Source organism: Ornithorhynchus anatinus, chromosome 1, assembly GCF_004115215.2.
Source record: "Ornithorhynchus anatinus isolate Pmale09 chromosome 1, mOrnAna1.pri.v4, whole genome shotgun sequence".
Lineage (NCBI taxonomy): Eukaryota > Metazoa > Chordata > Mammalia > Monotremata > Ornithorhynchidae > Ornithorhynchus > Ornithorhynchus anatinus.
This window is the reverse complement of record NC_041728.1, coordinates 90,536,459-90,560,570: the sequence shown is the minus strand read 5'-3', so window position 1 is coordinate 90,560,570 and position 24,112 is coordinate 90,536,459. Positions and strand designations below refer to the sequence as shown.

General features: G+C 40.1%; 1 protein-coding gene across 2 annotated transcripts in view; it reads left to right on the top strand.

The window, feature by feature from the left end:
• The window catches only part of NBAS (NBAS subunit of NRZ tethering complex), a 286,332-nt gene that overhangs the window by 124,220 nt on the left and 138,000 nt on the right, over positions 1 to 24,112 (top strand). For both annotated transcript variants that reach the window (XM_029058646.2, XM_029058643.2), the window contains exons 28-33: positions 408 to 530; positions 3,190 to 3,292; positions 6,294 to 6,523; positions 10,983 to 11,095; positions 16,810 to 16,923; positions 23,651 to 23,764. In XM_029058646.2, the coding sequence (XP_028914479.1) occupies positions 408 to 530; positions 3,190 to 3,292; positions 6,294 to 6,523; positions 10,983 to 11,095; positions 16,810 to 16,923; positions 23,651 to 23,764 (797 nt within the window). The remainder of the gene's footprint in view (positions 1 to 407; positions 531 to 3,189; positions 3,293 to 6,293; positions 6,524 to 10,982; positions 11,096 to 16,809; positions 16,924 to 23,650; positions 23,765 to 24,112) is intronic.

Here is a 24,112-nt window from a genome sequence, read left to right as displayed (position 1 = left end):
CTGATGAGGCAGAGAAGTGCGGAGATATATGAAATTATCAGATAACTGTCCACACTGATGTTCATATGCATAGAATTAAGATTTTGCTGAAATTATTTCTTGACAACTGGGTGAGAAGTGATCTCGAGACACACTATTGAAACGGGGTGGGGGGCGGGGGAGAAGGGAGTTTTTCGGTCCAAGCATTGGGATCAAGCAATTTACTTCACAAAGCATAACAGTCAGAGATACAAGTGAACCCTCAGTATTTCTAGTCTATAACTGTGTATTTCTAGACTTCTGCAAATATACTTTATGCTAGAACACTCCTTTTCTTAATGACCTTTTAAACACTACTGTAATATAATTTAAAGCATACATTTTAATCTCTTGCAAGCTAATCAGTGATTTATATTGTGTATTTGCAGTGTGTCAGAGCTCTTGGAGAAGCATGGGTTACAGAAACCGATTTCATTTGTCAAAGACACCAAATCCAACCCAGATGAGGCCCGTGCACTGATGATTAGATTGACCAGACACACAGGGCGCAAGTAAGGAATTGCAAGTTGCATTTTTGGGGAGCTTAATGTTTTCTAATTTGGGTATGCTAGTGACTTTTCATTATAATCTAGGCTTCTGTAGGGACTCAGAAGTATTCAAGCACTTAGTACAGTGCTGTACACATAGTAAGCACTCAATAAATATGATTGAATGAATGAATGAAATGCCAAGAGAAGTCCCAGTTTATATAGGCAATGTTTGACTGCTTTCGATAGCAATTATGTCTAATAGATCTTCAGAATTTCTGCAGCCTAAATAAACATAAAACCATATTTCACTTAAAAGGTGCAAGGAAAATAACAGTCACAAAAATCTTCGAAAATAAAATAAGACAATGTACTGAAAAGAAGACGTTTAAAATCAGATTCTCAGTGGCATGAGTTAAGCAGGGAACATGTCTATCATTTCCATTGTATTGTACTTTCCCAAGCACTTACTACAGTCTTCTGCACATGGCTCTCAATATATTCCACTGATTAATTGATTAACCCAGTAGATGTTCTACTGAGTAATGAATTTCTTTTAGTGTTATTGCAGAAGAATGAAGTCAATTTTTCTTATTGGCCTTTTCATTTGAGAAAATGGCCAAATTGTTATGTTAGGATATGTGAAGCGGAAGTAGTGTGGCCTTGAGGATAGAGCACCGCCTGGGAATCAGAGGGACCTGGGTTCTAATCACGTCTCTACCACGTGTCTTCTATGTGACCTTGGGCAAGTCAATTCACTTCTGTGTGCCTCACCTCATCTGGAAAATGAGGATTAAGAGTGGGAACACTTTGTGGGATAGGGAATGTGTCCAACCCAATTACTGTGTCTCTACCCCAGCACTTAGTACAATGCCTGCCACATTGTAAGTGCTTAACAAATACCATAATTATTATTGGAGAATTATTATTGGAGAAGCAGCCTGGCCTAGTGGCAAGAACACAGGCTTGGGAGTCAAAGGCCATGGGTTCTAATCCGGATCTGCCGCTTGTCTGCTGTGTGACCGTGGGCAAGTCACTTTACTTCTCTGTGCCTCAGTTAGCTCATCTGTAAAATGGGGGGCGAGACTGTGAGGCCCACGTGGGACAACCTGAACATCTTTGATTTATCCCAGTGCTTAGAACAGTGCTCGGCATATAGTAAGCGCTTAACAGATGCCATCATCATTATTATTATTTTTATACATATCCAAATCATTTGTTGATCCTATTAAGAGGACTTAATTGCTTCTCTTTCATAGTAGAGGGTCATAGGTATGACAGTGAGCCTTGAGGGGTTTTTCTTTATCTCTCATGCAATAATAAACTGGAATAGATTTGCTGTGTCTGGCAGTGCCTCTCCCATTTTTCTCTTTCTCTTCTGTTCCTCTTCCCCTCCATACCTCCGATGCTTTCCTCCCTCCATGGCCCGGCTCTGAGATTTCCTTTCTTCAGGACATCATCTGCCACAGTCTTTGCCTCCATTTTCATTCCATTCAATTAAGAAATGAAGCTATTGTTTTTTTCCCCTATAAATGTCTTTCTGATCTTCTATAAGAGCAGGAAAGAGAATGCAATTTCAAAATACTAAAATTATTCTATTTTAGGAAATTTGTGTGAATAACAGTTCTAAGATTAATGCATATGTTATAAAGTACAATTGAGAAAAATGTCAATTTTAAGGAAATTCTATTTATAAATATTTTTAACGGGCACTTACCGCAGCTACCTAAGGCATTTTATATTCAGTGTCTAAATCAACAGTAAATTTAACTGCCACAAAAACATGAGACAGGATTAAGTCTATTTTCCAGATTGGAGAGAAGAAAGGGAATAAAATAACACTGTTGGCAAATAATGGTTTAGGGCCCTCTGGCCTAAACAAAAATCTAGTGAAATAAAAAATAGCCAGAATCTGAATTTTAGGTTAAGCTACTGAAGCACATTTTAAATAGCTTACATGTTTCATTTGTTTTTAATTAATTGGTTGAGGAGGAGAGGTGAGAGGATTCTGCCCTCCTTATCTGATCTGGTTGCTTTGAGCAAACACCACAATGTGGTAGATTCAGTCCTGGGAACTCCTGACGGAATGTAGTCTCTTATACACTAACTCTTCTGAGAGCCACCAAAATTAAGGCAGATAGTGTTCCTTATTGCCCTCAAAATACACACATGGTTAATATCAAATGAGACTCTAATTAAAACAAAGTAGAAGTTATTATTTAAAATTATTTCCACTATGTATCCAGTAAGTAAAAGCTCAGTGTGCACCAGCTAAATGTTAAAGGGGAATGTGAGTTGAGCAAACTGGAAAGGGCTTTCTTGGGATAAAGGTTGTCTCTCCAAGGCAAATATCCATTAGAAGCGAAACATAGTCCCCTGGGAACAAACTGTGATTTGCAGTGATTTCCTAAATGGGCATGAAGAATAACAGGATCAAGAAAACCGCCCAGACAGCATGCTAAAGGAAAGCATCCTGAGGTAGCATTTGTACAGTGGTGGGAAGACATGCTGTTTTTCTATCTCAATCCCCTAATCCAAGATTTTACCCGGAAATTCAAGACAAAATGTACCTCTGAAGCAAATTTCCATTAATTCTTCAGGGCTGGAGAAATGTGATAAAAGCATAGTTCTTCATCCAAGCCAGGATCCAGGAATAAGCATGATGAACCATTTTCTTTTCTAGGCAGCCTCCTGTTAGTGAGTCTCATTGGAAAGGATTGCTGCAGGATATGTTAGCTATGCAGAAGAACGTCTACGGGTGTCTGGATCCTGATGCTTGCTATGAGGTGATTTTGGTCTTGTCTTTATTAATTATCTGTTATAATTATACCATAATTGCCACCCGCCAGGGTTTGTGCCTTTAAACTCTGATGCACGTTTGTTCATCGAAGTTGAATTCATTCACTGCATTATGTGATCTCCCGCAGAAAGCTTTCATATCTTGAGCATCTCAGTCATAACTGATGGCAAACTCATGTAGCATCCTATGTGCTACATTGCCTGGAATAACCCTGATATCAGGGGGCATGAGCCATCAAATCAAACGAGTCGTAAGGAAAGCTATCTGTTTTTGGAAAGATTTTGTATCTAAATATATAATGGATATTGCAAAAGAGCCCCAGTAGAAACAGGGTAAGGATGAATGGCCGTACATTTAAATGCTATGTTTTTTAAATGCTTGACTGAGCATAAAGTTCATTTTCAATAATGTCAGTCTCAGAACATATATTGCTGCCTGTAGATTTTCTCGTTTGCATCTAAATGAAAGTTAAAATCCAATTTCAGGAAAAAAGAATTTGCATCCATATAAAGTCCAAGGCAAACCTATCATTAGTATTTCTTGAAAGACTGTTATTAACTTTGAGTGGAATTATTTTGATATTTGCCATTTCTTTGCATATTCTCTTTAATATTCTACAATAAGCATATAGTGCTTGAACAGAATTCCATGCAAAGGTATCCATCATAAAAATCTGACATCTTTGAAAATTTTAATATTATTTTGTTACTTTTATTATAGTTTTCAGACTTAATTGATTGTGGCTGCCAATCTCCCTCTCTTAAGAAAGAGTTTGAATTTGGATTGTAGTGTTTTTGAAAGCGTTACCAGCACAGATTTATAGAAGTTATAATTAGGAATTTAAATTTCCTTTTTCCTCCTGCAGCAGTTAAGGTTACAAACAACACTGCATCCCTGAGCATCTTTCATTGTATAGTAAGTTAAATGCTGGAAAAAAAAAAAAACACACTATTTTAGGCTTTTTGTCCAAGCGCACAAAGTGAAGAAGAGATTTGCCAATTATCTGGTGGATTTTGTTCAATTTGGACAGCTCAAGTGGATAATTTTTGTGAAAAAACATCTATTGTTAAGCCTTTATTTTCTTCTTTGAGTATCTGAATTGCTTAAATGAACCAAATTGTTCCTCACTTCTCCTGATGCTGGGTTCACCACTGACAGAACCATTTGAGTCAAGAAATTGCAATTGAAGACCTGTCCGTTGTTACTACATTCAAGGGATGGTAATCGCTCAGTTGCCCAGTATTTGTATGGCTGCTCCATTTTTCCATAGTGTTAAACATGTAAAGCATTAGTAAAAGTCATACCATTCCTCAGAAAACTTAGAACAGCAAGAAGGTAAAAGGGAGAATTTAACCCCTCATCTGCTGTGAGACTGTGCTGCTACTCTAATATAACAGTAATGATTGTATTTAGCAATGGCTGTGCTACACACTGGGCTAAACCCTAAAAGACTGATACTAAATGTTCAGATCACTGGACCTTGTCTTCTACAGGGCTCAGTCTTCAGAGGTGGGGAGTGATTGTGAGCTCCATGAGGGAACAGGACTGTGTTTAATTCCCACCTGTGTATTTTCTTTCAGTGCAGAGTACAGTGCTCTGCACACAGTAAGTGCTTAATGAATACTATTACAACTTAAAAAGGCATTTCGTTCCCATTAATAGATGGGGGAAAAAGGCACAGAACATCAAAGAAGCAGAATGGCGTAGAGAAGTAGCATGGCCTAGTGGCTAGAGCTCAAGCCTGGGAGTCAGAAGGTCATGGGTTCTAGTCCAGGCTCCACCACTTGTCTGCCATGTGACCTTGGGCAAGTCACTTCACTTCTCTGTGCTTCAGTTACCTCATTTATAAAATGGGGATTAAGACTGTGAGCCCTATTTGGGACAGGGACTGTGTCCAACCTGATTTGCTTGTATCCACCCAGCATTTAGTACAGTGCCTTGCACATAGTAAGTGCTTACCAGATACTGCTATTATTATTATTGTTATTATTATTATGCTTGCCTGTGGGTCTCCTGACTCCATTTCCATGCTCTGTATACTAGATCACATAAAGTAGCTAGCTTTCCTGGACTTCATTTGTTGGGGTGAAGAGGAATGAAAGGTTGAGTCAGAGGAGATAATCCTCCTTACGTTGCTTCCACCGTATTTCTCTTCCTGTCTTTATCAGAAATGAACTGATAGGAGTCGGGAAGCATTGAACAGTAGAATTGATTCTTAGCTGAAGCTGCAAAAAATGTTTTTGAAGTCTAGGTAAATGGGATAGTGATAAAGCACAATTATGGTATTTTTCCCTTTCCTTCCAAAATGCTTCCTCATACTAACAGAAAGTGAATATTAGTATTCTTAAAGCTTAGTAGGGGTTCTTTTTCTGAACCAAATGTTCATTATACTTTTTAGAAATTAAAACTATATAATTATAAACCATCTCAACTGCATTTTACAAAGTCACTAACTTTTTCATGTCAAATGAACACTATTAGACATGTCTAACTGAATAATTTTTTTTTGTCTAAAATGTTTATTTCACCACAATCTATTGTATTGCAAAAATATCCAATTATCAGATAGGATCATACTAGATAATATATTACAATTACACCTGTTTAGTACTTGTATGATTTTTACAACTTAACTTTTATTTCAGATGATTAACTTCTGATGTTTTTCAAAGTTTTCTGATATTTTGGGATATTTTATTGCATAGGTTGATTCGAAAACTTTGTTTTTAAAGTGATTAAGCCAAGACTCATATCAGTGCCTGCAAACCAGATCACATAACTTAGAACAACAACAAATATTCAGGGTTTATTTAAAACAAAATATTGTGTTGTATTTCTCTTTGATATGATACAGATAGAATGTAGAATTTTTTTTCTTCTCAAGGAAGGCTTTGCATTTTCTGTTAAATGTCCTACCAAAGAAGTTCTCGTCTTTGAGAACTCCAGACCTTTTCTAGGTGATAATTTCAGGTTTCTTGTTTCTGCAGATATTTACAGAAAGTCTCCTATGTTCAAGCCGCTTAGAAAACATCCAGTTGGCTGGGCAGATGATGCTCTTTAGTGCTCGGTCAGTAGATCCACAAATTAGTGGCACCACTAAAGAGAAACCCCAGGACAAGGTCAGCTATGAAAAAAGCATTCAGTTGGTATTGGCTGCTAGTAGGGAGTACTTCAATTCCTCCACCCATTCAAAGGATAACTGCATGGATTTGGCCAGGTACAGTTATGCTAGTGCATTTTTAAAAGGTGCTCTTGATGTCTGTTTTTTCATTGTTAGGAAAAAAAATGAGTGTTTTTTAAACTCATGAATCTGCTGGACAAAATAATGAAGTGCTGTAACTTTAAAAAAACAAAAAAGGAATCGGTGTACTTATTCTTTATTACTTCCTCTCGTGTCTTTCTCATCACTCTAAAATACCACTATCCTCCCTATCTCACAAGCCTGTAACATTGTAATTATCCTTGACTCATCTCGCCCATTCAACCCACATATTTAGTCTGTCACCGTCCATTTCTTACTCCACTCTGCTGCCCAGATCACAGGAAAAGTTCAGTCCCGTGTCTCCATACTGCCCCAAAACTTCCATCGACTGCTTTTCACCTCTGCATCAAGCAGCAACTCCTTACCATTGCCTTTAAAGCACTCCATTCATTCATTCAGTTGTATTTACTGAGAGCTAGCTGTGTGCAGAGCACTACACTAAGCACTTGGAAAATACAGTTCAGCAATAAAGAGAGACAATCCCTGCCCACACCAGCTTTACAGTCTAGAAGTAGGAAGACAGACATTAAAACAAGTAAACAGGCATAAATATAAATAAATAGAATTATAGATATATAATATATACCTAAGTGCTGTGAGGCAGGGACGGGGGAAGATCAAAGGGAGTGAGATGTGGTAATGCAGAAGGGAGGCGAAGCTGAGCGAAAGGGGTCTTAGTCTGGGAAGGCCTCTTGGAGGAAGTGAGTCTTCCGTAGGGTTATGAAGGGGGAAAATAGCGATCGTTTGGTGGATGTGAGGTGGGAGGGCGTTCTGGGCCAGAGGTAGGATGTGGGCCAGGGTCGACGGAGGGACAGGCGAGATTGAGGCACAGTGAGAAGGTTAGCACCATAGGAAGGGAGTATGTGGGCTGGGATGTAGAAGGAGAGAAGGGAGGTGAGGTAAGAAGGGGCAAGGTGATGGAGATTTGTGAAGCCAATAATGAGTTTTTGTTTTGATATGGAGGTTGTTAGGCAACCATTGGAAATTTTTGAGGAGGGGGGTGCCAAGCCCAGAGTGTTTCTGTAGAAAGATAATCCGGGTAGCAGGGTGAAATATGGACTGAATTAGGGAGAGACAGGGGGCTGGGTGGTCAGAAAGGAGGCTGATGCAGTAATCCAGTTGGGGCAGGATGAGTGACTGCACTAATGTGGTAGCGGTTTGGATATAGAGAAAAGGGCGGATCTTGGTGTTGTCGTGAATGTGAGATAATGTGGAATGAATGAGAGAGCAGAGTCAAGGATGACACCCATCGGGTCGCCACACCCTTCCCTACTTTACTTCACTGATTCCCTACTACCACCCAACCCTCACACTTTTGTCCTCATTTAGTCCTTCTATCTCATCTATCTCCTACTGTCCCCCTGCCCACATCATTCCTCTGACATGGAACCCCTCCCCCTCTGTACGTGTCAGACCAATACTCTCCTTACCTTCTAAGCCTTATTAAATTCACATCTCCTCCAAGAGGCCTTCCCCAGCTAAGCCCTTTTTCCCTTTACTCTCTCTCTCTTCTGCCATCACCTATGCAGTTGAATCTGTACCCTATATGTACGTGATATTCACCCCACTCACAGGCCCATAATACTTATGTACATGTCTGTAGTAGATATGTGTGTGTGTGTCCCCCTAGACTCTTTTTTGGCAGGGAATGTGTCTACCAATTCTATCGTACTCTCCGAGTGCCCTGTGCACACTAAGTGCTGAATAAATATCATCAATCGAGTAAAAGATGAGTATGTTTTAAGCACGGTCTTCAATATTTCCTACTTCTCTCATCTCCTCTCTTCCTCTTCCCTCCCTAACACTTCCCAATGAAAAATCCACCCCGTTTCATGCTATTAACATATATTTGGCGTCATTCTGCTTCTGGTAGCATGGGCTGCCAAGGAAGTTGTGGAATTGTTTTGGACATGGTGGGAGAAGGTCAGATGGGTATGGTGAGAACAGCTGTTTGCTCATTGGTCTTTTGACATATTTCATGAAATGGTGTCTTAAATCAGACCTCCTGTGAGGTATGGGAATACTGGCTTTATCTGATAGCTTGTAATTTCTTAGGGAAAAGAACCACAGGATTTTGTCCTCAAGCTAGTCTTTTACATCTCTGTAACATAGGTCTTCAGAGAATTTCAGGTCATTGAGAATCCCTGACTTTTTCTAAGGGATAATTCAAGATGTCCTGTTTCTGCAGATAATCATAGAAACTCTTCTGTGTTCAGGCTACTTAAATGACTTTTAATGAAAGACTCCATTGATTTTTGTGAAACATATGATTGGCTTTCACACATAAAATCTTGTTTTCTTTTTCAGATGTTCTTGTAGTTTGGGTGTCCTGATCTTTCTTCTCTGTACCAAATTTTCACCTCAAGTTTTATCCTTAAATACCTTATGTTTGGTCTAACGATTGTTTCTGCAAAAGTCTCTCCTCTCTTCTGTCTTAATTTTTGTGCAGCAGCAAAAATCGATTTTTGTGCAGCAAAAAACATTGATTTGAACGTTTAATCTCCCTTCCTAGAAGCCTGCAGTGGTGACTAAAGTGCTTATCATATCAAAATAAAATGCCTCATAATTTACTCTTTGAGCCTGCTCCATCTGTCCCTTCTATATATGTCACCGTGGATTGTGTTCTCGTATCTACTCTAGTGCTTAGAACAGTTCTTGACACATAGTAAGTGCTTAACAAATACCGTTGAATAAATCTCCTCACCTCCCCAGTCTTACCCCCATCCTGCTTCCATCCACTTTCTCATCCTTTCCAGTCACCTTTCAAGAGTAAATGTCACACTTGCTTTAGGAATCTACCCTCGCCACCTATGCCTCTGATCATTCACTTCACACCTTATTAAAACACTTGCCCTTCCCTTCTTACCTCCCTAACTGCCATCTTCAGCCAGTCACTCATCAGTGGTTACCTCCCTTCTGTTTAACATGCCCACATATCTCCTCTCCTGGCGCACCCTCCAGTTATTCTTCCATCTCTCTTTTCCGTGCCTTTGCAAATTCCTCAAACAAGTTGTTGACACCTGCCCACTTCTTCCTTTCCTCCAATTCTTTCCTTAACTCTCTGCGATCCAGCTTCGGCCCCTTCCACTCCACTGAAACAGTTGTCTCCATGGTCACCAATAACCTTCTCTTTTCCAAATCTAATAGACTCTAACTCCATCCCAATCTGCCTAAATCTCTCAGAAGCCTCTAATACTATGTGGACCATCCCCTTCTGTAAACATCTAACCTTGATTTAGCCTTTCTGGGGTCTCCTCCTGTCTCTCTGGCTACTGCTCACTCTCTTTCACCACGTGTCTCCTACTCCTTAACTGTCCCTTAATGCTCAGTAGATTTTTTTCCAATTTGCATTTCTATCTTCCCCATCCCGCCACGCTTGCAGCATTATGTACATTTACTTACTCACTGTTGCTTCCCCTAAGTGTAATTTATTTTAAAGTTTGTTCTCCCCTGCTAAATTGTCAGGTCCTGGAGGGCAAAGATCATGTCTGCTTACTCTGCTGAATGCTCATAAGTACTCAGTATAGTGATCTACACAGTTTACGCTCAGTAAATACCACTGATTGACTGAGTGTATATTACTTGTTTTTATGGTTTAACATGCAGTTTGGGGATTTATCCTTTGTCCAGTAAAACGTTCCTTGAGGACTGAGTTTGTCATTTGTATCTTTACGCAGTACTTAGTGCGCTAAAAAAAAGCTGGAGGCTCAGTGAATGTCATAGTCCGATTAACTTTGGATGTTTCCACTCTTCCTGCACGTAATCCTCCCCCTGCTGCTTTCAGTTGCCATGGAGAGGGAAACTGGGAAGCTGTGATGGGGCAGCATATGCAGGATGCCAACTTTCAGCCTTCCTCTATTTCCCTTTGTCTCTTAAAGTTCTTCCCCTGCTTGTGTACCAAGTGCCTGGCAGCTGTTGTGACTGCTTTGCCTTGGGATAGAGAGTTTGAAGATTAGCAGAGGACAAAACAGGAGGCATGGGAAGGATGGGTGGAATCCCTGTAGTACCTTTTTTTCCCACATTTCCGTTTTATAAGGATTTCAATAAACGCCTGGCTCCAAATAGACAATATTAGCCTGTTTGCAAGTTTCTTATTTTATTAATCACCCCTATAGCACTTAGTACAGTGCTTTACACGCAGTAAGTGCTCAGTAAATGCAATTGAATTGAAAATACGACTGAATTATTATAGATTCCTTAAAATGACAAGTAGGGAAAAACTCTGTATTCTTTATGATTAGTAATCAGAAATTCTTTAACCATAGAATATACCCCTGGATTTGTATTGTTCCCTAGATCTTTTCTTGAAGTATTGAAACATTACAGTGGGCAGACTAAATAATTGTGTAACTCTCAAGGAAAACTCTGAAACTGTATTCCCTGACTTTCCTGATTGCCATCTTTTGTTGCTTAGGTCCTGCTTACAATTGATCATTGAATGTCCCAATGCCATTCAAGAAGAATTAGATCTCATCCGAGCTCTTAGCTATCTCGAAGAATTTGGAGTAAAGATTCTACCTTTGCAAGGTGAAATGAATGGTGTTTTATAGAAAGTATACGTGATGGGTACTGTCTCTTTGTGTTTACTCTGGATCATCAAGATTTTATACGTCAAAAAATGACAATTTATCTTTTGTTGATTTCTTTTCAAAGCCTATTGATATAATATTTTCACTATTGCATCTTACCTATGAGGCATCATTTTTCTCATTCCAGCCTTTAATTAGGCTTTTAGGAGAAGTGAAATTTATGCTAAATGTATTTATATAAAATAACATACCTCTTGCTGAAGGAGAGATGACAATTTTGAGATGTAAGCTGCTAGTCCTCTTTTCAATGCTTTCATTTCCAGGATTCTATTTTTAATTTTTTTTAAATAGAGGGAAACTCCATTTTTCAATAATATATCTTTGTTCTGTTGGTATTTAGTCTAGTTGTAGCTAGGCAGAGTAGCAGTGTGGCCTAGTGGAGAGAGCACGGGCCTGGGAGTCAGAAGGACCTGGATTCAAATCCCAGTTCCGCCACTTGTCTGCTGTGTGACCTTAAGCACGTAACTTCACTTCTCTAGACCTCAGTTACCTCATCTGTAAAATGGGGATTGACTGTGTCCAACCTGATTAGCTCGTATCTACTCCAATGCTTAGTATAGTGCCTGGCACACAGTAAGCGCTTAAAAAAAAATAAAAAGACAAAAACCATTTCTGGTCCAACCACTAATTTTAGGCCAATCATGTTGTGCTATATAGATTCTGAATTTAAAAAACCTGGCCAAAGGTTCCTCTCATGGATCACAGTAGCATATTTCCTTTTACATCACTGCACCTCCCTTTTTTGTTTTTGGGCAACAAAGAATAAGTGTTTTTCATTCCATGACAGATACTACTGAATACTAAAGTTATACTTGGCACATTGAATATTTTGTTTGATTTAGCCCCCACTGATGGTCCATTCATTCATTCAATAGTATTTATTGAGCACTTGCTATGTGCAGAGCACTGTACTAAGCGCTTGGAATGTCCAATTTGTCAACAGATAGAGACAATCCCTGCCCATTGACGGGCTTACAGTTTAATCGGGGGAGACAGATGGACAAAAAACAAGACCCAGTGGAAAGAGCGTGTCTCTGGGAATCAGGCGACCTGGGTTTCAGTCCTGGCACCGCAAGAAGGGGATTGCCTGCTGGGATGTGAAGGTTTCTAACTGAAGAACCACCTAGAGCATCTGTCAAGGAAGAGGGGCCCTACAGGAATCCTGAAAAATGCCTGGCTAAAGTGAGCAGCAGTCAATCAACCAGCGGTATTTATTGTTCATTAACTCTCTGCTGAGCACTGTAATAAGTGCTTGGGAGAGTGCAATACAGTAAATTGACAGCCATGATTCATGCCTTCAAGGAGCTCACGATGTAGTGGGGCAGACCTACGTGAAAATAAATTAGAGATGGGGAGCAGCAGAGTATTAGGCTACGTACATAAGTACAGGAGGAATGAGGGTAGAGTAGATACCAATGGAGAATGAATAGGGTTGGGAGATGAGGCTAGTCAGGGAAGGCAAAGACCGCAGAATGCCAAAACATCTGCCTACTGCATTATTGTGCTGCAGTAGGTTATTGGCACTATGCTGCTCTTCCTTTGGCTGTAGATGGATTTGTTAGGGATAATCCACTAGGCACACTAGGACCAGCTGCAGAATAATAATAATAATGGTATTTGTTAAGCGCTTATTACTTGTCCAGTACTGTTCTAAGCACTGGGGTAGATACTAGGTAATCAGTGTGTCCCACGTGGGCTCAGAGTCTTCATCCCCATTTAACAGGTGAGGTAACTGAGGCACAGAGAAGTTGTCACTTGCCTAAAGTCACACAACTGATAACTGACGGAGCTGGGATTGGAAGCCACGACCTCTTACTTCCAAGCCCGTGCTTTTCCCACTGAGACAGGCTGCTTAGTAAGCTACCCACGCTCAGTCTGCATCAGTTCAGGGCAGACAATTTGGGCATCTCAGAAACCGGTCACCCACTCCGGCAGCATTCAAACTGGGATTGCTCCACCAAAGAGTTTCAGCATTCTCTCATCAAAAGGAGGAGAAACCAGGATTGTTTACCTCTGTAGAGGAGAAAGTCTGTAAAAAGGGATCCTGCAAATTCTGGTGAACTGTCATCAAAGGAAGGAATCGATGCTGCTCTTCACACCACCAGAAGAGGACTTTCCTGCTTCCAAATACCATCACTGAAAGAGAGGAGGAACCCGCTCATCATGCGGGAGTCTTTGACGAACAAGGAATAAAGGAGAAGAGTCAGGGAAGCATTTGGGAGTTGGGATTTCTGTCACTATAAAGGCCCAAGCCTTTGCCTTGCTAGTGGAGTGCTCTGCTAAGAAAACGCTTAGTAAATATGACTGATTGATTGAATGACTTTACCGCCAAGGTGTGCATTTGCCAGATTATCCTGGGATATGGTGTACCCTGGCATACAGGGCCGGGGGACTGAAGTAAAGAGAATAATGGCCAAACGGGTTGTTGTAAGCAGCGTGGCCTAGTGAATAGACCACGGGCCTGGGAGTCAAAAAGACCTGGGTTTTAATCCCAGAAACACCACTAGACTGCTATGTGACGTGCTATGTGACTTATCTTCTCTGTGCCTCAGTATCTGCTATGTGAATTATCTTCTCTGTGCCTCAGTTACCTCATCTGTACTATAGGGTACAATAGGGTACAGATGAGGTAACTGAGGCACAGAGAAGTTAAGTGACTTGCCCGAGGTCACTCAGCCGACAAGTGGAGAACCCAGCTCCTTGTGACTCCCAGCCCCATGCTCTATCCACTAAGCCACACTGCTCTTCTGGGTAAAATATAATTTGTAATTATACTTTACGCAGGCGGGTATGCACAAAAATTGCCGCTACTACCCAAAATGTTAATTTTCAAATTACAGATCAAATTCTGATGTGCTTAGGTGTTCACTTAGTCATATTTTGAGTGGTGTGTTTATAGAACAGCTGCAGAGTGATTTTGATGGGGAATCCCCCCAACTATTCTGCTGTAGCTTGGGAAAAATTTTCAGGAATTAGGAGTGTTTCAAGAAAATCAGCAGGTTTAAAGAGTTGACAGCTCCATAGCTTGATTTATTGATTGGGAGTTTCCCATTGTAATGGCTGTCCACAGCAGCCTTTGAATTCTGAGCCTACAGTCAGTCACCTCTGCCCAGTCTTGGCAATGTTTAGCACACAAGCAGATTTTCAGTTCAGGATATTTTTATACTCATTAGAAATGCATATAAAGAAGGTTGTTATTTTAGAAATCTATTACCCAAGTGCTCATCCTTAGCAAATTAAGTGGCTAATTTCATTATTCTGTTGTTTTTTCTTTTGTACTGTGGATATTGTTTCATGGAAGAAATCAGATAAATTAAAATTGATTAGGTAAAACACAAGGCAAACCCCATGGGGGAAAAAGGTTTATCATCATATTTATATTTTGTCAGTGAAGGATTTTTTTTTTCCTCTGATGATTTTGGGGTCATTTTTCTATATGCTTTTTTAAACACTTTCTAAAAGTAATAATTGAAACCACTCTTGACCAGTTTTATTTATTAAGTGCTTACTGTATGCAGAGCACATTACTAAGCAGCGTGGCTCAGTGGAAAGAGCATGGGCTTTGGAGTCAGAGGTCATGGGTTCGAATCCCAGCTCTGCCACTTGTCAGCTGTGTGATTGTGGGCAAGTCACTTAACTTCTCTGTGCCTCAGTTACCTCATCTGTAAAATGGGGATTAAGACTGTGAGCCCCACGTGGGACAACCTGATTCCCCTGTGTCTACCCCAGCGCTTAGAACAGTGCTCTGCACATAGTAAGTGCTTAACAAATATCAACTATAAGTGCTTGGGAGAGTACAGTATAGCAGAAATGGTAAAATGCCCTATAGACTGTAAGACACGAAATGTGTTTGTTAAACTGTTATTCTGTACTCTCCCATGCTCTTGTTACAGTGCTTGGTAAATAGTAAGGGCTCAATAAATATGATTGATTGATTGATTCATTGTTGTGATTACTGCCCACAAGGAAAAACCCACAGTCCCCTTAATTTCCCTCAAGATGTTTGGGTTGTTTTCCATTTCTTTATTTCTTCCCTTTATTTCTGTGTATATTGTCTGTAGGACATGCTCCAATCATTTTTTTATATACTCTGCTGTACCCTAGACCTTTTTACTGTATTTAGCAACGGTATTCATTTTGCATGTTAATTTATTCTTATTTATCCTTCCAGTTGCTCTATAATTATTTTTAATGCTTTAAAATTCTTTTCATTTTATCTGGCTAATACCTGAACTCTTAAATTAGAGTATTCTGTATTCCAGTATTCCAAGGAAATTATAATAATAATTGTGGTATTTGTTAAGTGTTTGTTATGTGCCAAGCAGTGTACAAAGCCCTGGGGTGGATACAAGATAATCAGGTCCCGCACTTCACATGTTGTGTCCCACATATCTTTCTAATTTGATGGTCTCAGTCAGCCTTTTTTTCCACCCTTCTTTCCTTCCTCCCAAATCTTTTTTCTTTGATTTCTTTTATGATATTATTAAGGAGTATTTTATTGTAGCTTCCTAATATCACCTATAAATTCATTTGAATTATGCCTATTATTAGTATTTGAAACCCCCACTGAGTACCACCACAGATGTGAATGCCATTCTCATTATGTTCTCTTCCAGTTCATTAAATTCAGGGACGAACTTAGACTACAGCTAACCCTCGACTCTTGGTTCCCCACACAGGTCATCCCTTGGAATGCTGTTTAATTCCCATCCTTTTCTTGCCATCACAATAGATCTAGTATATACGTTGCTTCAAAAAAGCTACTGGAATTAACATGAGGAAGAAGCTTTAATCAGACTCTGCAATTACTGGGATAGAATTAATGTATTTTCCTCTCGACATCCGTAGTATCTATTGGCTCTTATTACTGAAGCAATTATTCTAGGTTTGCCTAATAAATTACAAAGCACTTTTCATTTGCAAGAATTCAAACCTTAGCTGTCTCGTATTACTGAAGGAGAAAAATAGAATCCAGTTCAAATGTCTCATTTCCTAAATGGGATAAAAAAAATTCAGAGGTTTTTTTTTTTCTTTTCTGTATTCATGTCTCCCTCAACTTTGCCTGTATTCTCTTCCCAACCTTTATGTCATTGACCAGTGTGTAAAAGTGGTTCATAAAGAAAAATCTGGCTTTCAAATCTGAGGAGGCCACTGCTGCTAAACTATCAACTCCGTTTTATTGTACTCTTAAGTGTTTAGCATAGTACTCCGCAAACAGTAAGCGCTCAGTAAGTATAATAAATTCACAAGTAAAAGAACAAACTTCTCTAAGTTTACCTCTAGGACCTTGAAAGCCGTCTTTTTTCCCCTCTCCCTTTCTTTCCCCTCCCTTCAGTGCTTCTATTCTCCTTTTCAAAAAAGTAATCATTTTTCAGAATACATTCAACCTGCTGTGCTATTGAGACTGAGTGAAACACATTTACTCTATAATATACTGAGGTTAATGAGCTAAAAACCTGGCCCGTGTTCTTCAAAACAAGTATTGTGCTTTGTTTCTCTTGTTTGTACCCTTAAAAATTCTCATTTTTCTGCATATTCTGTAGCCGTAACATGTAAAAAAAAAAAGGTTTTTTCCATTTTGCTTTTTTGATCTAAACAAGAAGCCATATATTTCTTTTTACATTAACCACTTTAACGGTGTCTCTCTTTTAGTGCGTCTGTGCTCTGATCGCCTAAGTCTCATCAAGGATTGTATTGTGCAGGCCCCGACAAGCTACAAGCAATCTGCTAAACTCCTGGAACTTGCAAATTTGCTGAGGGTTGCAGGTAAATGCTAAACTCTAAAATGTAGAATATCTTTGTTACGCTTGAGAGAATTTGAATTATTATCAGAAAGTGTGTTCAAGGATGTAACTAAAGCTTTCAGCCTTCTGGAAGATTGATATATTTGACATTTTTTTTTTTTGGTATAAGTGATGTTTTTCCTTGGTTCATGAAAACAATAGAAATCTTTCATTGAATGGTTTCTGTCCATGCACATTTTCTATACTAATTTCTCTAAAACTTTTTTTTTCTAAAATTCCTTTATTTGTTTGAGATTATTTCATCCATGCTCACAGCTTTCAACCATGTGCTTAAATCCTCCTCAATTACTGGTCTTGTGGCGTTTCTTATTATGTTTTCACTAAAGCAAGTCATACACTACTCCAATTTATTCCATGACCCTCTTGAACTAGAAACTTTAGGGCTTTCAAAGGGGAATAATTTACTTGCTATTTGGGGAAAAAAGTTATATTTTCTACTTATTCCCTTCTGAATTCATAATTTTTAGATTATGATTATTACTTGATGTTAAAATTCATTCTCCCTGTAGTTTATCTGGTTTCATTTCTGGTTTCTTCAGTGTGCACGATCCCAAGAAGATGCTGTGGACTTTGACGTACCACTGTGATTCATTCATTCAGTCATATTTATTGAACGAACGCTTATGCAGAGCACTCTACTAAGCGCTTGGAAAGTACAGTTGGGCAACAAATAGAGGCAATCCCTACCCAATAACGGGAGAGCCTGATGGATTTGGCTTAGCAACAGGTTAAATCATGTCTCTACCAAAACTGATTCTAGTGAAAAGCTGGCATTCTCCTCCACAACTGAAAATTAAAACTAGTATTTTGTCTAAGCACAGTACCTCCAAATCGCAACGCGAATTCCTAATCTAGGAGAAGAGTATGGTAGCTTCTGTTTTGTAGAAGCAACTGTTGGCAACACTCAGGCCATGGGGTTGTTGCTAAATGTCAGTAGGTACTGGAAGCAACTCACCAATACCTTTTAAATGTTTCTTCCTGTTCTGTCTGCCTCATTCTGCTGATTTGGGCATAATTCTAGCGCTTAGAACAGTGCCTGGAACATAGTAAGGGCTTAACAAATACCGTCATTATTAACTAACTCAGAGTGTTACGCCTTGATACGGTGGGGTACTGCTGGGACAGGACTTTAGTGACAGGGTTTATTTTAAACCATGGGATTTAGGAGAAGCAACATGGCGTAGGGGATAGAGCACAGGCCTGGGAGTCAGAAGGTCATGGGTTCTAATCCTGGCTCTGCCCGTTGTCTGCTCTGTGACCCTGGGCAAGTCATTTCACTTCTCTGTGCTTCAGTTACCTCAACTGTAAAATGAGGAATAAAACTGTGAGCCCTATGTGGTCTAACCCAATTTGCTTGTGTCCACCCCAGCGTTTACTATAGTGCCTCACACAGTAAGCGCTTAACAAATATCACAGTTATTATGATTATTAAGTGTGTGTTGGAGAAATGCTGCAAATCCATAGTATAAATGAAGTACACAGCAATACCTTAAACATGTTCTTTCATGTGTTGTCCATTTTACTGTAGATAAATACATAAAATAGAAGAATAAGAAAAAAAGCAATAAGGATAATGAGATTACTAAGTGCTTATTATGTGACTGTGATAAACATAGGGTTAGATATCTTCCTATCTGTCAGATGATCCCCTTCCCCAGCCTTCAAAGATTCATTAAAAGCATATCTCCTCCAAGAAGCTTTCCCTTGACTAAGCCCTCATTTCAAATACTCCCTCTCCCCTCTGTCGTGCTTGCACCTGATTTTGCACCCTGTATTCACTCCAGTCTCAGCCCCACAGTATTTATGTTCATATCCTCAATTTATTTATATTAGTGTCAATATCCCCCTCTAGCCTGTAATTTCCACAGGGCAGGGAGCATGTCCTCCAACTCTGTTACATTGTACTCTCCCAAGTGTTGTACAGTGCTCTGCACAAAGTAAGTGCTCAATAAATACGATTGATAGATATACAAGAGTCGTATCAACGCTCCATCCCACGTGGAGTACACGGTCTGAGTCAGGAAAACACATACTTTTATCCTCATTTTACAGATGAGAAAAATAATTGACTTGTCCCAGGTCTCACATTAGTCGAGTGGTGTATACATTACGTTAGAAATAGAATGGTGCTGGTGAAACTTAAGACTTTGTGCACGGATGGTTATGTAAAACTTGTTTAAGACGAGTGTGGAGGCTTGTACAACACACCCAAAAGCACTCCTCTTTTGACCACCCTCCTTTAATGTGGTAGTTTTTCTTTCTGTCTGACCGTGCTGAGCAGTGTGTTAAAGGAAAACACCGAGGTCTAAGAGAGTTCTGGGAGCCAGTGGTGTTGTGAGGAGCAGCAACATTGTTGTGCGTCATTGTGTGTCTCCAAATGATAACAGTTCACTATCTGAAACAAAGACAAATGAGAGCTACTTGCTTCCATTTTATCTCTATAATCAGTTTTCTGTTCTCTTTTCTTATTTTCCTCAAAGTAACGAATTGTGAATTTTTTATCTCTTGGTCCTCTACATTTTGATGATGGAGTCTACCATCAAAATTGACCGATAAGCCCCAACCGTATCACTTCTACTGAGTTACGAGGGGAGTTATATAGGAGATGTCTTGAGGCTCACACTGATCAGAAAAAGGCCACACACATGAAGATTTGCACTGGTTGCTGTGTAGCACTTGGAAACGTCTGTCACCTGACCTGGGTTGTTTCTTCAGTTGTCCCAAAATGGGTTTGGCCTCAAAAGACTGAATAACCAATTGGTAGAGCTTGCCTCAGCAGCATGCTGCCAGTTCCCAAGCACAAGCGATACAGGGGGAGTGGGTTTTTATTAGTCTGCAGTACTTTTCCACCAGCTGCTTCTGAAACATGTCCCAGTGCTGAGCTCCCATAAAAAATCGATTTGGGCACCTCTTAATCCAATATTTGTACTGAAAGCTCATTCTCTAGACTGTAAACTTATCCTCTAGATGGTGTGTTCATTGTAGAATGTTTCTGTTACATTGTTATATCGTACCCTCCCAAGCGCATAGTACAGTAGTCAGCACACAGTAAGTGCTCAATCAATGTGATTGATTGATGACCACATAATTACAGGCACCCCCCTCATCATTATCATCACCTACCAGTTGTGTGATCTTCTGGACTGTGAGCTACCTCTGATAAGGGAACATGTATACCAATTCTGTTGTATTACAGCCTTCCAGGTCCTTAATACAGTGCTCTGCACAGATAAACACTCAAAAAGTACCTTTGATTGATGATTGATTGATTGTGCAAGACTGCAGGATCTCAGTATTTGGAATGAGACCTTGTGATTTTAATTTAGTCTATTTCAGACAACACAAATGGAATTACACAAGTTGTTTCATATGCCATCAATATGGCGTCCATGCCTCAGTAATGTTATGACAGCAACACAGCTGATATCAATATTGGTCTTCAGGCTAATTCCTCTTTCCTTCCCAAGCCAATGCTCCAGCTTTCCAAATGCCGTGCTGGCCATGCTGATATGTCTTTGGATGGCATTATCTATAATAGGATTTTCCAAATTCTTGCTGTTCAAATGGCAGAATTTTTTGTTGGCTTTATGTTGCAAATAATTGATGATGTGAGGCATAAAAAGACTTTCTACCCAAAGCATTTAGCAGCTCATGTAAATGTGTAATAAGCAATTCTGTGTCCCAAAAGAGAATTCCTCATCTTCCTACCCAAACCCTGTCCTCCTCTTGACTTTCCCATCCTTGTAGGCAGCACCATCATCCTCCCTGTCTCATATTCTTGGTATTATCCTTGACACGTGTCTTTCATTCAGTCCACATATTCAGTGCTGTAGTGTTAATTCAAGCATTTATTCTATCCTTCCTTGGTTACTGCATCAGTCTCCTTGCTAACCTCCCTCCTTCCTGTCTCACTCAACTCCAGCCCATATTTGACTATGCTGCCCGGATCATTTTTCTACAAAACCACTGAGTCCATGTCTCCCTACTCCTCAAGAACTTCCAACAGTTGCCAATTCAGCTCCATATCAAACAGAAACTCCTTACCATCAGCTTTATAGCACTCGGTCATCTTGCCTCCACCTATCTTACCTCTCTACTCTTTTACTACAGCCCAGCTCACACATTTCACTCCCCTAATGCCAATCTTCCCACTGTACCGTGAACTCCATCTATCTTGCCACTAAACTCCCACCCACATCCTGCCTCTGGCCTGGAATGCCCTCCCTCCTCTTTTTTGGGGGGGAGGGGGAGTGGGAGGTGTGTGGAAATGGTATTTGTTAAGCGCTTACTATGTGCCAGCCACTGTTCTAATCACTGGGGGTAGATGCAAGCTAATCAGGTTGGACACAGTCCATGTCCCACATGACACACATTTTTAATGTCCACTTTACAGATGAGGTAACCGAGGCACAGAAAAGTTATGTGACTTGCCCAGGGTCACACAGCAGACAAGTGGCGGAGCTGCATTTGGAACTAGGTCCTTCTGACTCCCAAACTCATGCTCTATCCACTAGGCCATGCTACTTCTTCATATCTGAGAGCCAATCACTCTTTCCCCACCTTAAAACCTTATTGATAATAACAATAATAATAATGATGGGATTTGTTAAATGCTTATTAAGTGCCAAGCACTATTCTAAGCGCTGGGGTAGATTCAAGGTAATCAGGTTCTCCCACATGGGGCTCACAGTCTTAATCCTCATTTTATAAATGAGGTAATTGAGGCACTGAGAAGTTAATTGACTTGCCCACAGTCACACAGCTGGCAAGTGGTGGATCTGGGATTAGAACCCATGACCTCTGACTCCCAGCCCATGCTCTTTCCACAAAACCACGCTGCTTCTCTATTATTCTCTATTATTATAAGCACATCTCCTCCAAGAGGCCTTCCCTGACTGAGCCCTCATTTCATCTTCTCCCACACTCCCTTTTCCAGCACCTTTGAACTTAGATTTGCACTCTTTATTCATCTCTCCCTCAGCCCAACACCGCTTATATACATACCTGTAATTTATATTAATGTCTGTCTTACTCTCTAGACTGCAAGTTCATTGTGTGACAGGGAACTTGTCTACCAACTCTGTTATATTGTACTCTCCCAAGGGCTAAGTACTGTGTTCTGCACATGTAAGTGCTCATTTGATAAGATTGATTGAAGAACACTGAATTTATCAATCGCTTTGGGAGAGTACAATACATCAGAAGTGGTAGATTTGTTCCCTGCCCACAGTAAGATTACAGTCCAGAGACTACAGTCTAGTCGTCAGATGAGTTGCACAGAATTGCAGTCCTTGTCATTACAGGATCGGTGTAATATCTGATGAAGACCAAATCAATAAATATCAGTCCAGTATATTCCGTTGTGTTATCAGTCAATGAACAATATTTATTTAGTTTTTACTGTGTGCCGAGTAGTGAACGAAGCATCTGGGAGAGTTGGTAGATAGACTTTTTGGCCTCAGGATCTTACAGTCTTGATCTTACGGTTATCACCATAATATTTCTAATCATTTTCAAATTTACAACCCCATTAGAAATCTAATCCCATTATTTAAGTCTAATTCTGCAGTGCTGCAGATGCCGTGGGTCTCCCTCTTCCTTCCAAGCTTCTTGTGGGCAGGGAGCATATCTGCCAACTCGGTTGTGTTGTACTTTCTCCACACACAGTATGCCTTCGATAAATGCCACTGATTAATTTTTCTTTCAACAGCCACTCTTAATTGGGGTGACTCTTAGTTATCCACAGTCTGTTCTTTGCAGGATTCCTGGGCCTGCCATCGCCTTGCCCTACGATGGCTCCAAACACCTTGCAACACTGTAACTTTGAAGAGTGCATGCTTTTATTCTTCAAATAGGCTTTCATGTCAGTTATATCATGTTCCCCTCAAAATATCCCTTTGAGATAGGGTGAGCCGGATAATACTGTGTTCCTTTTAATATTAATAATTGGGGTATTTGTTAAGTGCTTATTGTGTACCAGGCTCAGATGGTCTTTCACTTGTAGTCCCGCAAATCAATAAGGGTAATAATTGTGGTATTTGTTAAATGCTTCTTCATTATAATTATGGTATTTATTAAGTGCTTATTAATAATAATTATGGTATTTGTTAAGCGCTTAACTTTGTGCCAGGCACTGTACTAAGCATTGGGTGAACACAAGCAGATCGGGTTGGACACAGTCCCTGTCCCACGTGGGGCTCACAGTCTCAATCCCCATTTTACAGATGAGGTAACTGAGGCCCAGAGAAGTTAAGTGACTGGCCCAAAGTCACACAGCTGACAAGTGGTGGAGCCGGGATTAGAACCCATGACCTCTGACTCCCAAGCCCGGGCTCTTTCCTCTGAGCCATACTGCTTATTCTGTGCCAAGCACTTACTACAGTCCCCGCTTGTCCCACATGGTGTTGGAAGTCTAAGGGGGAGGGACAACAGGTTTGGCTTGCTTTAATCAGGGACAAAACCAGAAATAGTCTCGCCCTCAGGAATTCTCCTGGAGACTGGAGCTATTCACTCCTGCAGAGTGAGACTGATAACAGTGGTGAGGCCAAGGATGACATTGTCTATTTTTCTGGGTTTTTTTAAGTGTATCTCATTGTATTTTTCTATCTTCAGATTATTCTGAAATACAATTTAATGCATGTGCTACTTGACCTTCTGAGAATTTCTAAATTATTTCTCTCTACTTCTAGAAGACGACCAAGCGGAAAGGAAGGGGCAGGTTTTGATCCTGTTAGTGGAACAAGCTCTTCATTTCCTGGACTACAAAGCAGCTAATATGCACTGTCAAGAGCTGATGGCCACAGGTAAAGTGTGAGCAGTATGTAAGTCCCTTTACATGCCACCTTTTCGCTCTTAGTGTTGTAAATTGCCCAGCGTAAAATTTAAGTAGTCTACTGGTAAGCCATTCGCATTTGGGTTTTGGAACTTGTCTACCACTTATATGATAGGTGAACTTGGACAAGTTGCTTAACTTCTCTGTGCCTCAGTTTCCTTATATGTAAAATGGGGATTAAGATTGTGAGCTCTTTGTGTGACAGGGACTCTGTCTAACCCTATTATCTTGTGTAAATCTCAGTGCCTAGTACGGGGCCTGGCTCACTGTAAGGGCTTAACAAATACCATTTTTAAAAAAACCCTCAAAGAGCGTTTTT